At 37.5% G+C, this 18,550-nt stretch overlaps 1 protein-coding gene across 4 annotated transcripts in view; it reads left to right on the forward strand.

Annotated features, from left to right (window-relative positions):
- Positions 1–18,550, forward strand: part of DENND1B (DENN domain containing 1B) — a 253,377-nt gene that overhangs the window by 53,648 nt on the left and 181,179 nt on the right. For all 4 annotated transcript variants that reach the window (XM_030884092.2, XM_060294108.1, XM_060294197.1 and 1 more), the window contains exon 3: positions 11,771–11,814. In XM_030884092.2, coding sequence (XP_030739952.1) covers positions 11,771–11,814 — 44 coding nt within the window. The remainder of the gene's footprint in view (positions 1–11,770; positions 11,815–18,550) is intronic.

Here is an 18,550-nt window from a genome sequence, read left to right on the forward strand (position 1 = left end):
CTTGTAGGGAAAGAATAGTGGGATCAGTGACCATATTCCCCAGTCTTTTCGGGCACCACACAAAGTTCCCGCCTCAGTTTCACCCACCCAGAGACCGGCAAAGCCAAGAGGTATAGAGATAACTAGGAACGAGGAAGAAAAGCTGGCCACCCAGCCCATGTGGCAAGAGCAACTGCAGTTCCCCGTGACCTGCTCTGCAGGTGACCCCAGCTGGTTCGGAACCCCTGCAGATTTTACTGGCTTTCACCCCACGGATATTTGTGTTTGCTGACACCAGCCACCTGAGTCCCTCCTGTTTTGCCAACTCCTCTCCCAGCCTCCCCTACTGGAGCCTGGGAATCGCACCGGTAGCTAGCCCAGGCCTCTACAGCTATGCAGGTGCAAGACACCAGTCTAGACCCTTGTGGCTGACCCCCACTGCTGTGCAAGCGCTCAGGGCTAGCTCCTCCAGCTGTGCACGTGCATCCACCGGTCTGATGCGTGTCACCGCCCTCCACGGCTCTGTGCATGCCTGAGGGAAGACTATGCAGTCTTGGGAGAGCATGCTGACAGTCAGGGCCCCCTGCTGTTGCGGGCCTGGATCAGATCCTGTGCTCTGTTGCTGGCCGGAACCACTATGCGGACCTGCAGCTGGTCCCTCCAGCTCTGTGCCTGCATGCGTCTGGTGGGATCCTCATTATTAGCCTTCACTGCCCTGTGAAGTGCTGAAAGAGACCACCAACCAAGAATACAGTTGGCCCCCGAATGACGTGGGGGTTAGAGGGACTGATCCCCACACACCATGCAGTAGAAAACTTGCGTATAACTTTACAGTCGGCTCCCCTGATCTGCCATTCCACAGACTGTGTAGTCCTGTAGCATGTATTTATTGAAGAACATCCATGCATAAGTGGATCTGCACAGTTCAACCATGTGTTGTGCACGGGTCAACTGTACTATACCCAGCAAAGTCATCCTTCAGAAATAAAGGTGAGATAAAGACTTTGCCAAGCAAATGAAAGCTGAGGTGGTTCATCACCACTATACCTGCCTTACAAGAAATGTTGAAAGGACTTCTTCAACCTGAAATGAAAGGATGCTATGAAAAGAAACAACACACTGGTAAAGGCAAATATATAGTCAAATTCAGAATGCTCTGATACTGTAATGTGGTGGTGTGTTAACCACTTAACTCTAATATAAAGGTTGAAGGACAAAAGTATTAAAATTAATTGTTATAGCAACAATTTGTTAGGTACACAATATAAAAAGATGTAAAGTGTGACATCAAAAACAAAATGTAGGAGGAATAAAAGGGTAGAGTTTTTGTATGTGATCAAAGTTAAGTTGTGATGAGGTTAAAATAACTGCTGTGTCTCTAAGATTTTTCAAGTAAGCCTCAGGATAACCACAAAACAAAAATCTATAGTAGATACACACAAGATAAAGAGAAGGGAATCAAAGTATACCATTATGGAAAATGATGAATTCACAAAGGAAGACAGCAAGAAAGGAACTACAAAACAGAAAACAATGAACAAGTATTTGCTTGATTATTTAGGTGTTCTGATGTAGTATGCATATATACTTACGATTATTATAATCTCTTGATGAATTGCCTTTTAATTACTTCAGATGTAAACAGACTAAATTCTCCAGTAGACTGAATTCTCTGATGAAAAGGCATATAGTGACTGAATAGATAAGAAAATAAGACCCAACAATATGCTGCCTACAAATAACTCTGTTAGGTCAAAGGGACCTAATAGACATATACAGAACATTCCATCCAACAGGAGCAGCAGAATATATATTCTTCTCAAGCACACATGGAACATTCTCCAGAATAGACCATATGTTAGGTTACAAAATAAGTCTCAGTAAATTTTAAAAGATTGAAAGTACCTTTTCCAACCACCGTGGTATGAAGCTATAAATCAGTAACAAGAGGAAAACTGGAAAATTCCCAAATAAGTGGAAATCAAACAACACACTCCTGAACAACCAGTGGTTTGGAGATTAAATCAAAAGGGAAATAAAACAATATATTGAAGCAAATGAAAATGCAAATATACCAAAACTGATGGGATGCAGCAAAAGTTGTGCTAAGAGGGAAGTTTATGGCAATAAATATCTACATTAAGAAAAAAGAAAGATCCCAAACAACCTAACTTTACACCTCAAGGAGCTTGAAAAAGAACAAACTAAGCCCAAAGTTAGCAGAAGGAAGGAGATGACAAAGATTACAGCAGAAATATGTTAGAGAATGGAAAAACAATAGAAAAGATAAAACAGATAATAATCTTATCTTTTGAAAAGATAAACAAAATTGATAAATCAGATTTATCAAGAGGAAAGGAGAAAGTACTCAAATAAATAAAATTATAAATGAAAAAGGAGACATGACAACTTGATACCACAGAAATACAAGGATAATAAGATACTACTAGGAACAACTATATGCCTACAAATTTGACAACCTAGAAAAACAAGAAATGTATATATTTAACCATTCAAAAAAATATAACCTACCATGTCTGAATCATGAAGAAATAGAAAATCTGAACAGACCAGTAATAAGTAAGGAGATTGAAATAGTAATCAAAAACCTCCCAACTAAGAAAACCTAAGACCAGATGGCTTCACGGGTAAATTCTACCAAACATTTGAAGGAGAAGTTAGTGCCAGTTTTTATTATACTCTTCCAAGAAATTGAAGAGCAGGGAACACTCCCAAACTAATTTTATAAGACCAATATTACCTTGATATTAAGCCATATGAGGATACTAAAAGAAACCTACAAGTGCCAATAACTCTAATGAATATATGTGCAAAAAATCTCAACAGAATACTAGCAAACCAAATTCAACAAATTAAGAGGACCATACACTATGATCACGTAAGATTTATCCATGGATACACAGGTGGTTCAACATACACAAATTAATATGATACATCATATTAAAAGAATGAAAGATACAAATTTTTGGTCATCCCAGTAGATCAGAAAAAGCATTGGATAAAGTTCAGTATCCTTTCCTGAAAACTCTCAACAAATTGGATATAGAAGGAACATACCTCAACATAATAAAAGCCACATGACAGTCCCACAACTGGTATCATGCACTACAGTGAAAGGTTCAAAGCTTCCCCTCTAAGATCAGGAAGAAGACAAGGAAGCCTGCTCTTATTCAGCATAGTGCTAGAAGTCCTACCCAGAGCAGTTGGGCAAGGAAAAGAAAGTCATCTTAATGACTTAAGGAAAGAAAGAAGTAAAAATGTTTGCTGATGACATGATCTTATATATAGAAAATCCTAAATACTCCACCAAAAAACTGTTATAACTAATAAATGCAGTAAAGTTTCAGGATACAAAATCAACATACAAAAATAAGTTACAATTCTGTCCACTAACAATTACCTGAAAAATAAATAATCTTATTTACGATAGCATCAAAAACAATAAAATACTTAGGAATAAATTTAACCAAGGAAATGAAAGATTCATACAGTGAAAACTATAAGACCAGTGATGAAAGAAATTGAAGAAGACACAAATAAATCAGAAGATATCCCATGGTCGTGGATTGGAAGAATTAATATTGTTAAAATGTCCATACTACCCAGAGTCATCTGTATATTCAATATAATACTCATCAAAATTCCAATGGCTTTTTTCACAGAAGTAGAAGAAGAATTATAAAGTTCATATGGAACCACAAAAGATCCCAAATGGCCAAAGCAATATTGAGAAAGAACAAAGCTGGAGGCATCCCACTTCCAGATTTCAGACTATACGACAAATTGCAGTAATCAAAACTGTGTGGTACTGGCAGAAAAACAGACACAGAGACAAATGGAACGGAATCCAGAGCTCAGAAGTAAACCCTACATGTATGACTGAGCAATATTTGGCAAGGGAGCCAAGAATACTCAATGTGGAAAGGATAGTCTCTTCAATAAATAGTGTTGGGAAAACTGGATATCCACATGCAAATGAATGAAAGTGGACCTCTATCTTACAGAAGTCACAAAAATTAACTTGAAATGGATGAAGGACTTCAACATAAAATGTGAAAGTATAAAAATCCTAGAAGAATGCATAAATGGTAAGTTCCTTGACATCACTGTTGGCAATTATTTTTTGGATATGATACCAAAAGCACAAGCAACAAAAGCAAAAAGCAAGTGGGACTATATCAAACTGAAAAGCTCTGCACAGTGAAAGAAAATGAAAAGGCAGCCTATAGGATGGGAGAAAATATTTGCAAACCATATATCTAATAAGGGGTTAATACCCAAAATATAAAGAACTCAACAGCAAAGAACCAAATAATCCAGTTAAAAAATTGGCAGAGGGCTTAAAGAGACATTTTTCCAAAGAAAAGATAACATCCGCCAACAACTACATGAAAAGGTTCTCAACATCACTAATTATCCTGGAAATGCAAATCAAAGCATAATGAGATATTATCTCACACCTGTCAAAATGGCTGTTATAAAGACAAGATAACAAATGCTGGCCAGGATGTGGAGGAGAGGAAACCCTGGTTCATTATTGGTGGGAATGTAAATTGAGGCAGCCACTACGGAAAACAGTATGGAGGTTCCTCAAAAAATTAAAAATAGAACCACCATGTGACCCAGCAATCTCACTTCTGGGTATTTATCCAGTGAAGATGAAATCACTATCTTGAAGAGAATCTGCACTCCCATGTTCATTGCAGTATTATTCTCAATAGTCAAGATACGCAAACAACCTAAATGTCCATCAGTGAATGAATGGTTAAAGAGAATGTGGTGTATACGTAGCATGGAGTGTTATTCCACCCTAGAGAAAAGGAAGGCTACCTTGCCATTTGCAACAGCATAGGTGGACGTCCTTGAGGACATATGCTCCATGAAGTAAGTCAGAGAAAGACAAGTAGTATGTGATCTCACTCATATGTGAAATCTAAAAACATTGGACTCAAAAGAATCGGAGTAGGATGGTGGTTGCCAGGGGCTGAGGGGTGGCAGGAGATGTTGGTTCAAGGGTACAAACTTTCAGTTATGAGTAGGTTCCAGGGATCTAATGTCCAGCATGGTGACTATAGTTCACAAATACTATACTGTGTATTTGAAAGTTGCTTTGAGAGTAGGGCTTTAATCTTCCCACCATACCAATGATAATGAAAACAACAAGTCAGTAACTATGTGTGATAAAGGATGTGTTAATTAACCTTATTGTGGTAAAAATTTCACAATATGTACGTTTATCAAATCATCTCGTACACCTTAAGCTGACAGAGTGTTATATGTCAAATATAATTCAGTAAAGCTGGAAAAGTTGTAATTTTAACTGTAGTTATCTAATTCCATGGTTTTCTGGGTTTTTTTCCCCACATAATAGTATATGTGGAAAATGAGATTTATATGGTAAGCTTGGGTAAACAGATACGACTGTTCTTTCAGATAATTCCAGAGAGAGCGGGGAGGAGTGGAAGGCAAGGAAGAGAGGAGGGAAACTGATTCTATACTTTTCAGTACCTACCTCTGATCGCAGACAGAAAGCATTGTTATGTATAGGTATAAGACCAGAACTTCGTCTGCCTAACTTCATAATTACAAATGTTCTGTTTATTTATTTTACTTTATTTTTCAGTCCTACAGTCTTCAGATATATGCAATAGATTTTCTACTGAAAATACACTGTTTTAAAATGCATTAGCGTGACTTGGTATAACATTTAGTACTAATGGGTTTTACAGAAAAAAATAAAACCACTTCTCTTTTTTAGCTTTAGATCAGCAATTCACATCTGTAACCACTCTCCTGTTGAGGCTCTCATTCCATCACACATGACTGACAGAAACCTCAGCCCTGACTGAATCTAGCAATTATCTCCTGCACCTTGGCCCTTGGATGATGATGGGGAAATACCACACTGTTACCCTTAAACACTAGGCTGAGCACCCACCAAACTGAGTGCTCAGCAGTGCCTGAAACAGCTGTTTCACACCTCCTCAAGCCCCCCAACAACTTCCCTCCTAGGAGGGAGCTTTGCTCCTACTATACACACAAAATAATCAGGAATTTTTGCACAAAACTCTTAACTTTGTACCCCAGATTCTAAAATCTCCTTGGATTCATACCTCCTCTCCTCTTTTCTCATCCCTATAACAATGGGAAAATATTCTTCAGCTTCTGTCCAAGGCTCATCTCACTGTCTTGATCAGGATACCCTCTTCCTGCCTCCTCAGGGGTGTGCGTCTCTTCTTTTCTGGCTCTCCACTGCCTCACTAACTCCCGTGATCACCTGAACATGTGCAAGTCTGCTCCAGTCTAAAGGAAACAGAAACGACAAACAGACCTGTCTGGCTTCACCTCTTTCCTCCTATCTTTACTTTCTTCTCCCTTGTACTGTCTCTTAAGTACGTTGCCCCCATACACGGTGCCTCTCTTTCCTCATACTCCATGATCTTCTTAATTGGCCTTCTGCTTCCCATCCTGCCACTGGAGCTCATTTTACTGTGTGTGGCTTATGCTCTACACACACTTACCATTTTTTGAGCCATCGCCTTGCTTAATGTTCTGCCACATTTGTTTGAGAATTTTTTGGATACCCTCTCTTCCTGTGACTTTCATAAACACACCCTCTAACTATATTCTCCACACAGTTCAGGTGGTCCTTCTCCCACGGTTTAGTGGCTCCCTCTGATACCTTGGGTACATCTGCAACTCTGTAGTCTGTCCCCTGTCTCTCCAGCTTCATCCCGTGACATTCTCTCTCTCCTACTCTGCATTCTAGATATATTTCTTCTTTTTTTATTTCAGTTTCCAAATGTTTTCTGCTTTCTTTTAATCTCTAAGACTTAGTGCATATTGTTTCTCCATTCCGGAATGTTCTCCTCTGCCCACTTTATAGCCCAAATCATCCTTTGCTTGTCTAACTAGTGGCTTTCTAAATTAGAGTGGCTTTCCTTGTGCTGTCTGGTAGTATCCTATCCTTTTAGCATAACACTCATTAAATTTTACTGAGCTATAGGTTTAGATGCCATCCTTTTTTATACATTGTAGAGACCTATTTTGTTTAGTTCACCATTATATCTCTATAGGTGGAAGATTTTCTTTAATGATTCCTGCTCATTTATATTCAAGAGACATCACCATTCTTTTCTTAGGAACAGTTTTTGAAATTATTAAGCCAGTGAATTTTCAAATTGAGTTCAAGCGTTCCCGCAGGATACCTTGTTTGCACAAAAACTAGGTAGCTCTGTGACATTTTTCTCCATGTATGCTATGGGGCTTTGGAGGGCAGGGACTTTTCCTGTTTCTTTAGCATTGCATAGATTCTTGAATAAAATAAATTGAACTTAAGTGGGACACAGAAATGTATTGATTTTGGAAATTATTTAAAATAGCTCCTCCTTAGATCTCAACTAAGAAAGTTCTAGCCTCTGACATTAACTAGCCTTATAATTAAGACATGCTCCCAGGGACCTCCCTGGTGGCGCAGTGGTTAGGAATCTGCCTGCCAGTGCAAGGGATACGTGTTCAAGCCCTTGTCCGGGAAGATCCCTCATGCCATGGAGCAACTAAGCCCTTGCACCACAACTACTTGAGCCTGCATTCTACAGCCTGTGAGCCACAACTACTGAGCCCACGTGCCACAACTACTGAAGCTGGCACGCCTAGAGCCTGTGCTCCGCAACAGGATAGGCCACCTCGGTGATGAGTAGCCCGCGCACCGCAAGGAAGAGTAGCCCCCACTCGCCGCAACTAGAGAAAACCCGCGCACAGCAACGAAGACCCAGTGCAGCCAAAAATAAATAAATAGATAACTTTATTAAAAAAAATAAAGACATGCTCCTCATTGCATTGGCTTCAGTTTCCTCATTTGTAAAATTCTGATTCTACAATGTAGGTGAATAAGCACTGAAGCTATAATCAAGCAAAACACTAATACTATATATTCTGCCTTTTCAAAGGTATATAGTCTCTGAACTGTGGTTTTACAAATGCATAATTTTAAATATATTCATCCATGAATTCCACAGAGTTAAGTAAATATTATTCATTTGTGTAAATTAAAGTTTTTCCTGCATGAAAAAGTGTAGTTGAATCAGTAATATTTTAAGTTATTTTAATTTTTGGTTTTAGTTACAGGCCAGAAAATGTGAAAGGTTTGGTTGCAAAGGAAAATAAAATATTACTAAATTTATCTCACTTTACATTAAAAAAAAAAGCCTCAGGAATTTGGAATACTTGTGATGGTGATGCACAAATAATACATTAAATACTCTCCTTCCAAATTTACTGATTTAATAAAAATTTGTATATTTTTCTCACTACACTGTAACATTCTTTTATTAAAATAAGAGATTAACTATATTTCTGTAAAAATCAAGTTACATGTTCTTCCTTTCATGTTTATTTGGTTTCTGGATTGTTGGTGGCAAAGTTCCTCTTTAAGATGTGGAGTCTCCTCTGAGTTACGGGTGGACACTGGACAGAAGAGAAACACAGTGTGTCCCAGTCACCGCAGGCAGTGGTGACTCCTACCAGCAGTTCCCATCCTTTCACCCATAAAATCAGCGTAAAATCGACCTAGCTTTGCCAGGTCAGATCTCGCATCTGGAAAGTAATCCCCAGGGAACAGAAAATTCCGTCATTGTGCATAAATTTGAAAATTGGACTATTATCATTTTTTTTCAGAGCTCTTTTGTTTCTTCCTCTGCAGTCCTTGTGAAGAGTTGCTGCCAACATGTGTCAGATACGGGGTAAACCTAACCACACAGGCAGTAACTAAGTTAATCCATTTCAGATACGGATTGCACATGATTATAATACATTTTTGGGTGCTGAAGTGTAACACGCATTTAATGAAAAGAAGAGAAATAGGGTATTTTCCACTATGTGACTAAACCGATACTTGCTGTTTTCATGTATTCACTTGTTCATCCTCTGTGAAAGAACAGACCAGACGGGACAGAAAAAACTGCGTAGTGTAAGGGATGAAGAAAAGTGAGGGAGGAAGACGTCATTAGGTAAATGCTGCAAACAGCAGGGCAAAGTGTTAGGGCTGTCCAACAAGACAGCTATCCTGGCTTTAAGGTGTAAGTGTAAGGAATCTGTCGTATTTTCTCAAATGGCAACTGTAAAATTGAGGTTGTTTAAAAGGGATATTTAAAATATTCACAATGAAACTCTCTAACTCCATTATTTATAAGAAGGGACTATTCCACATTTCTGCATGATGACTTGTTTATAGGGCCATTAGTTATTGTGTTAATTTAGCAAGATAATAACTTGTTTAATATTTCATGAAGAATCCATCATACACTTTTGTTTTATGAGATGCAAATCTTAATAACTACTGTTTTGGTAAAACTGCCACATAAACACACACACACATACATATATGTACATACGTGGGCACATATATATGTTTTCCAACATAATTTCTACAGGACGTTAATGTTTCAGTATTTTTAGGTGATCTATAAATGTCACAGTCATTTTAGAAATGTACACATTTTGTTTTACATGAAGGCATAATCATTAATGTTAGCTCCATAAATTAGTAATGCATTATTCTTATATAAGATGTTTTAAATGATTTTTATGTAGAAACTTTTTATTCCTTAGTAAAAAGGTTAATTGTAGAAAGTATGCTTCCTTTTTTTTAAGTTAAAATATTTGAAAAAAATTTTTTTGAGCCTAATAAGTAATACAGCAGGAGAAGCCGCCTCATGCTCAAAATGTTGCTGGTAATTACTGAGTTTTGAGATTAAATACTTGAAATTATGCATCCTTGGACTGTATTTTTTAAAAAGCAATATGGTATAGTGGAAATAGTGGGATTGAGCCGTAATTTTTTACTGACTGGGTACATAAAGTGGTATTTTTGATATTTTGATCCTGTCTTGTCGGTTGTGCTTGTTACTTATATTGGGCTTTCAAAGGCTTTTTCGGAAGTAATATTATCCTTTGTACAGTACCCTTTTAAAGCACATTTGCAGTATTCAGAAGTATGTTATTGACAGAATTAAAAGATACGTATGCAACCAAAATATTTTTTAGTGTTAATTAAAAAGACTTCTTTTTATTATGCTAAGTAGAAGAGAAATAGTGTGAAGAAATAACGAAAATGAAAACCAGTGCGAAAATTTATAAAACAACATTGATTTTTATATATGAATAACTGGATATAATATATTAGAAAAATATCTATGAAATACCCCAAAAATGTCAATTGTATTTTAAACAAGCTTGATGCCTTATGCCTACCAACTTATCTATTGTTTTAAAAGCTGATTTATGGTGTTGCAAATATAGGATTTCAAAAGTGAACCTTGATATAAAACAAACATTATTACTGTGTTTATACACTTTTATTGAGGATTTTATTTTCTTTTTCATTTTTTAAATTGAAGTGTAGTCGATGTACAATAAATAAATGTAAGTTACAGGTATACGGCATAGTGATTCACAATTTTTAAAGGTTATATTCCATTTATAGTTACTACAAAATACTGGCTATATTCCATGTGTTGTACGATACATCCTTGTAGCTTATTTATTTTCTACATAATAGTTTGTACCTCTTATCCCCTATTTTGCCCCTCCCCTTCCTTCTCCCCACTGGTAACTACTCATTTGTTCTCCACATCTGTGAGTCTGTTTCTTTTTTGTTATATTCACTAGTTTGTTTTATTTTTTTAGATTCCACATATAAGTGATATCATACAGTACTTGTCTTTCTCTGACTTGTTTCACTTAGCATAATACCCTCCAAGTCCTTCCATGTTGTTGCAAATGACAAAATTTCATTCCTTTTTTATGGCTGAGTAGTATTCCATTGTGTGTGTGTGTGTGTGTGTGTGTGTGTGTGTGTGTGTGTGTGTGTGTACACACATACATACCGCATCTTCTTTATCCATTCATCTGTCAGTGGACACTTAGGTTGCTTCCATATCTTGGTAATTGTAAATAATGCTGCTGTGAACATTGGGGTTCATGTATCTTTTCGAATTAGTGTTTACATTTTTTTTCAGATATATATCCAGGAGTGGAATTGCTGGATCATATGGTAGTTCTTCTACTTTTAGTTTTTTGAGGAACCTCCATACTGTTTTCCACAGTGGCTGCACCAGTTTACACTCCCATCAATAGTGTAGGAGGGCTCCCTTTTCTCTGCATCCTTGCCAACATTTGCTATTTGTGTTCTTTTTGATGATGGCCATTCTGACAGGTGTGAGGTGATATCTCATTGTGGTTTTAGTTTGCATTTCTCTGATGATAATGATGTTGAGCATCTTTTCATGGGCCTGTTCACCATATGCATGTCCTTTTTGGAAAAATGTCTTTTAGGATTTTAAATGGAAATTTAAGATGTTGTATTTTAGTCTAGTTTCTGAGGGCTGTAATATAATTGATTACATATTTACCACATTTATATTTTTCTTTTCAAATTAAAACCAGTATATTAAGTGGAGTTAAATCTGAAAATTTATATTTCAGAATCTTAAAATCTAAGGTATATAAGTAAAACATGAGTTGCTAAAAGAAATAATATTTTTAATAATCTGACCAAGTTATTCTTTTTATTATTCCTGTTCCAAAGGTCATTAAAACCCTTAAACTATCAAAATATTTAATTTTGAACCTCATCAACTGTAAATATTTAAAGAAAAAATTTAAAATTATTAGAAAAAGTAGCTTTGACAATTTTAAGAGTATTTGAACAAGACTGTTGCTATAAATGTGTTATTTTCTCTGTTTAATGCTCTGTGTCAATTATTTACAGATCCGGAGGTATTGTGGAAGTTCCCAGAGGACTTTGCAGACCAGGTTGGAACCACATAATTTTTAAAAAGCATTTAAAATTGGAGAATTAATTATTATTACTACTGTTACTACTACTACTATGACTACTACATATGAATTGATTTAAGTATTTTCTCTTGATCAACTCTGAGAATAAAAAGCCATGTGTGCAGAATACATGGAAAATGTTTTGAAGTTACCAGGTAGATGCGTGATGAAGAGGCCCTTTCGTGAAGCTATTAGGAAGTGAATGTTTACAGTTTCAGCATGTTTTTATACTCTTTTAATGTGTCTGTGGAATATATATTTGGAAACAAACATTTCCCCATCAGAAAACTTGATGATGTGGTACTTTGAGGGATACCCTTCTGTAAGTAAGACAGTAAGAAGTAGTAACTGCTATAACTAAGAGGTCAGTTCTACCCTTGTTACAGTAATGTTCGAATCATTAACATATATAAGTTGAATTGACATTATTTTCTTATTTTAAAATAATTCTTATCTATGGCTTTTGTTTTCTTAAAATGGGAGACTTGGAAATGAATTTACTGCATTTGTATTTTAATTATAATATTCTCTAGTTCCTTAAGTATTTTGTATAGCCAAAACTATGAATTATTTTGACATAATGTATGTAAATTTTAAAAATCTTTATAATTTTTATTATGGATTTATCATTTTGAAGTGAATTATATGGTTAACCGTACAAATTTAAATTTTTATATAAACAAGTACTACTGGAAATCTGATGAGCAGGTTCCTTTTTTTATCTACAAAGAAATGGGGTAAAACAATCTTGTCACTTAAAATTATAACACTACCAGCTTAACCATCAGTTAAGTTCACAGGTATGATTCTCATAATTTACCAAAATAAAAGCTGATAAAAGTATTCATTTTAAAGCAGTTCATTCAGAGATATACAGACACATGTGATTTTGATGTGGAAGAATAACTTTCTACATGTGAAAATCAGTATAGAAGATTAGGAAATGTCACTGAAAAAGTGAGTTAAATGAGCATGTTAAATACTAATTAGATCTAGTGCAGTCCTTGACTGTTCTTTCACATAAAAAGAGAGCATGTACTCTTAATTTGTTTTTAGCCCCTTGGAGAAAGAATAGATTTATAAGTATCTTAAGTATATAAAATAAGTCCCCACAGTGAAGACATGATTTGTACATATGAGGCTTAATTGGGTTTGTTTCCCAGTAATGGGAAGTTAGGTTAGACACTTGTTGACTAATGTTACTGTTTTGAAATATCAATACTATTCCTCTCTTGGTCTTTCTAGTTCTCTCTGGTCTAACCTCCTGTCCAGATTCATTTTTCTTTTCTTTTCTAACTTCTACCTCTTAAACTGCCCCTGAGAATTCCTAGGGTATCTGAAGGCTCCTAACTTTGGGTTCACATAAGGGTGATAGTGTACTTGTCGAGTTCAGCTACAGTAAATTTTTCAGTGAGACCAGCAATTGCTGTTCCTCTTTGTGACAGATAAAACTGGTGCTAGGAATGTTTTAGCTGTTGCTTTGTTTCCCAGATTTGTGAGGTCAGTGGAACATTAATAAGCCCTCACATACTAAGTAAAACATAAAAGCATTTGACCATGTAATGGTGATGAGCATTTGTAACCCCCGGGATTCCAGGGCATGCGGTTCTTACAGACTTTTTGAAGGTTAGAGCTGAAAGGAGCTTTAGATACCATTTTGTCTTACTACTTCAGTTTATATTTAAAGAAACAAAACTTCATACGGGAATCCAGCCAAGGGCCTTGAAGAATGGTTTTGCTGTATGCTTTTTGGTGAATATTCTGCGTACTACAGATGACACAAGTGCTCTGTGTGTATTTCTCATCCTTCTTATCTTTTACTGCTTTCCTATACTAATTGTCTACTTCTTCCTAAACAGCCTTTTCACTGGATCTGAGACTGCTTCAGTAAGAGTAATTCTTAATCTCTCCTTATTTAGCTCTTAACATGTACTAGGCACTATGCTAGGTGCTTATGTGCACAACTGATTTTATCTTCAAATTCTCCCAGTACTGCTAGGAGATAGTATCAGCCCTGAAACTGAGACTTAAGTAAGAAACTTGCCTGATAACACACTGCTTAGAAGAGGCAGAGCTAGCTGAGACTTGAGGGCAAGTTGGTGTAACTCAGAAGCATGTGTTATTAGCAAGGAAGCTGTATTATTCCTTCTGCTTGGAATGCTGACCCAAACCCTACTCACTTATTTTAGTTCTTTTAGAAAAAGTTTATTAGAAGTTTCCCCCCCAGTATCTTTATAATTTGAAAGCAGTGTGTTGTTTAATCCAAAGAAATGATACCAATCTGTTTAGTCCTTTAGTTGTACCACATACAGCTCTTGGTCCATCATAGGCATTGGCTTATTATATACTTCTTTGCATGTGTTTTCCTTCTTTTGGCAATAGAAGAACCAATGGGACAACCCAAATCACATTTCAGGAGTTGTAATTAATTTTTGTTGTTGTTTTTTGTACAGTGGAGAATTTTGTGTAGGAGAGTAGGACTGAAACTATAAGCATAAACTGGGCTGGGTCTTGGCAACAATGAAGGGCCTTGCTGAAGAGTTGGTCCTTCAAATGAACTTAAGGAGAGTGTGATATAACAACATAAGTCTGTTAGGAATATTGATTTGGAAGAGATTTCAGTATGGATTGGTTGTGGGAGAAACTGGAGGCAAGGAAGTGAGTTGGCTTTGCAGTAGTGGCGCTGAGGAGCAGGAAGGATCTGAAAGAGTTGGTTACATTAGGAATGAAGTAGAGGATGAGTGTGTTAACCTGAAACAAATAGACTGCCAGACGTTTCCACGGCAAAGGTAGGTTTATTCGGGATCAGCAGAGAATTGCAGCTTGGGGTCTGCAACCATGGCGAGCCAGGTGCAAGTTCCTGCGTGATGAGGGAAGGAGAACCTTTTATCCAGGAGAGAGGAAGTTAGGAGAGCTGTGTAAACAAAGAGGCCGTGGCTTTTCATTGGCTGAGTCCTTGCAGGAAAGAACAGTATTTCTTCTTCCTGTTGGGTTCCACCATGGTCACAGGGTGTGAGAGCTCCCCCTTCTGGTCACCCCAGTCTATTTAATTCAGGTTTTTGTTTATTAATTTTTTACGAGTGTAAAGGGGGGAAAGAGAGACTGCGTGCAAAGGTGTTTTGGGGAGCATGGGGTGGAGAAGAGTAGTGAAGAGAGAATGAGTTTCTTTTTGGCACTTAGAGAAATCTTGAATTATCTTCCATGCAAGTGATGGGAGGGGACTTTGGGGATTTAGGAAAAATGGAGGGTTTGCAACCTCCGGAAATAGAAAGGTGTGAATGAATTTGAGGATTTACAGACCGATTTAGTTGATGTCAGATTTATGTTTTGCAAATACATTGAGAGCTGTGGCTGAGAAGATTAATGCAGAACAAATCTTCCCATCCATGCTGCTGATAATTGCAACATCTCCTATCACCTTTGTGAGTTCACCACTTCTGTATAAAATGAGTAATTTTGTTTCTTTTTGCTGCTGTCAAGCTAAGCTCTCCATTGTTCTTATATTCCTGTTGCTCACATTTACACTTAATAGCTTGATGCTGTTTTTCACAATACTTGACTTTTCCCCGGTACTTTCTGCTTGTTAATTTCATGGTTCACTTTTCTGTAGGTGTGCTGCTTTCATGAACCATCGGCCTCTTAGGGCCACGGCTAGTCTGTATTTCTTGAGCGAGAGGAGTCAGGCTTTGGGAGCAAACTATACCTTTAGAGAGTGGTCAGAACTAAAATCTTATAAATGCTGGGGGCATTTTTGCGTTCGAATCACGGCTCTGTATTTACAGATTGCATGAAGTGTTGCTTTCGGCAGGGGTTTTCTCTCTCTTAGTTCCTCACCTGCAAAATAGGGCTGAGGTTGCTACTCTGACAAAAGTTAGGGTAGGAATGACGTCTACGAAGCATAGTGAGTGCCTGGCACATAGAAAGCACTCCATAAATGTGAGCCGATAGTTCATTGTAATGCCACGAACGTTTATTAATTTATGATGAGGAATAGATAAAACTGTTTTATGTAGAGTATTGTGTTTATAGTTTGATAACAAGTTGGAGAATTTCACTGCTTTATAGATCTCCAGAAAGATGTATAATTTTATAGTGTCAGGGAAGAAGAAATTTTCCTCTACCCTTCTAAGTCCTTCTGGCTGGCTTAAGAATTACATTGACATGAAACAGATTAACAGGAGAAGAATCAAACAAAAGGTTAATAACTTGTACACGTGGGAGAGACCCAGGGAGACTAGTAGGCAGCCAGAATGGCAGAAACCCTCCCCTTAAATACCATCTTCAGCTAAAGACAAAAGAGGATGTTGGGGGTCGTGGTTTGGGACCTGAAAGGGGAGGAAAGCAATTCACATGGAGAGGGAGAAGCAAATGTTTGGTAAACACGTGTTTGCTGGGTCAGGCAGGGACAGGGGGGCACAGAGTGGACTCTGATCTCTCTAGTCTAGTTCTCCCACCACACCTGGCCCATATTCTTTGCAGGTATCTCTGATGACAGGTCTATTCTGGGAACAGGCCCTCTCTCTAAATTCTTTTAGGCAGTTACCGGGGAGGGAATAAGAAAAACTTCCCGAGTCTTGGTTTCTTAAAAATAATCAGCCTGAATAAATCTTCTGCCAGAGACACACTTTGTGGTGACAAATATTGCTCCCCAATGGTAGCATGAGAGACATCTTCAGGATGGCTCCCAGCAGAAGTCATAGGACCATGGAGCCATCCTCTGCTAGTAATGGCCAACACACAAATCATTAGGTCCGTCTGCTTGGTTTCTAGATAGGAAAAGTAAGATGATGAGGCGCTGACCCCAGGTCATATTTCTTGTTTACCTTTAACTCTTCACTCTTGCAGTATTTTTCCTGCTTTCACACAAACTGCAGGCCTTTCATGATTCTGGGCCATTTCTTATGTCTCAGATGCCGTTTTCCATTTCTCTGATGTGCTTCCTTTGTAATACAACTTAGATGCTTTACCTGCTGTGATATATTGAAGCATTCCTCTTTTTGTGTTCCGTAGGCATTTTTTGTGTTTTGGGGTTTACTGCGTTACCTGACGTGGAGGAGTTGTTCTTGTGCATCTTATTTCAGGGGATGCTCCAACTTAAGCTTCTTTCTCAAGCCATGGACTTTTATATATTTATTTTTGACTTCTGTGTCCCCCACTCAGCTGCTGTACTCAATCTGTCATCAAATCTTATTGCTTGTGCCTCTTTTATGTCTTGTAAATCTGTCCATTTCTCTTTACTTCTAGGGTCCTTTCCTTAATTCACATCCTCCTAACTCTCCTTTTCACCTCTATTTTTGTTCCTATTTAATGTATTCTCCACAGTGTAGCTAGAACGATCTGTAAGGCAAATGATCTCACTAAAGGGAAAATACTGCTACTGACATCACTACTGTCACTCGTTCCTTACAGCGTGCTAGGCAGTTTTCTAACTACTTTAACTGTAGTAGCCCAATTAATCCTTATAGTACCCTTATAAGCCTAAGGGGCTACTGTAATTCCCATTTTACCGATGAAGAAACAGAACTGCAGAGTACTTAATTGATATAGCAGGAGTCACACAGCAATAAGTAGCAGAGCCATTATTCCAAGCCAGTGTGACCCCAGAGCCTGCTGTACTAAATGCTTATTGAACTCAGTTCTCCCCACGACACCTTCAAGATAAAGTCCAGCCTTCTTACCATGATCAAGCCCCTTGTTCAAGGCCTTTGTTTATATCTTTAGCCTCATATTTCTGTCTCCCTTTCCCGTTGTCTAATACAAAAGTGGTCTGCATTTCATAGCGAACAACAGTTTCCCTTATGTACTCACCATCCATTTACCTTCTCCCTTTGAACATGGGAGTCCTTCAGCCTGAAATGCTAGTCTCCTCCTTGCTCTCCCCTTTGCTTGTCTTTCTGGTCTCAGCTCAGAGGTCATATCTTCTGAGAAGCCCTTTGTTTGTCATGGGTCTGGATTGGATGTACCTCATTGGAGTTCCGTCAGCATTTTATGTTTCCCATGTTATGGCACTGAGATCTGTCATCTCTTTACTTTATATTTACCCCATTAGACCAACGATCTCTGAGACTAGTATTAAAGAATAATTTTTAAAAGAAAATAAAATCGTGACTCCTACACAAATTGAAGATTTTATTTTGTAGAAGTGTTTTATTTTTTTAACTCGTTAACTGGCAAGGGCATCAGTAAAATGCTATAACCTGTTCAAAGGAGAGTTCAAAGTATCACGATTATATAGGTAAATCAGGAATATTGTAATATATTTTCAGTGACTTTTTTACATGGGGGGGTGAGGGAGGAGGGGCATCAGCTTTCCCTCCATCGGACGTGTCTGTGGACAAATATCATTTGCGATGCTGTCATTTATCTACAACTTACAGGATTATAGAATACCTTAGACAGTGAAAAATGCAGGGCCCTGAAAAGAGGATGTCAGATGATGGCTTGTTTTTCATTGAAGACAGCCAGTAACCTTCGGTCCATTTCAAGTTTTACAATTTTTCCCTGCAGTCTTCCTCTTTATCCGGCAAGCATAATAATATCAAACAAAGATTATTCTAGATAACAAGTCCCATTAGGTTTGGCCCGATTATTTACATAGGCAGGACAGGAGTGTTAGTTTAGCCTATAAGCCTCCATGAATTTACATATCCAGGGCCATGCAGTGTAGAACAGTTACTATATCTACAAAATCACAACTTCTTTCTGGAAGTTT

This window comes from Globicephala melas, chromosome 1, assembly GCF_963455315.2.
Source record: "Globicephala melas chromosome 1, mGloMel1.2, whole genome shotgun sequence".
Taxonomy (NCBI): Eukaryota; Metazoa; Chordata; class Mammalia; order Artiodactyla; family Delphinidae; genus Globicephala; species Globicephala melas.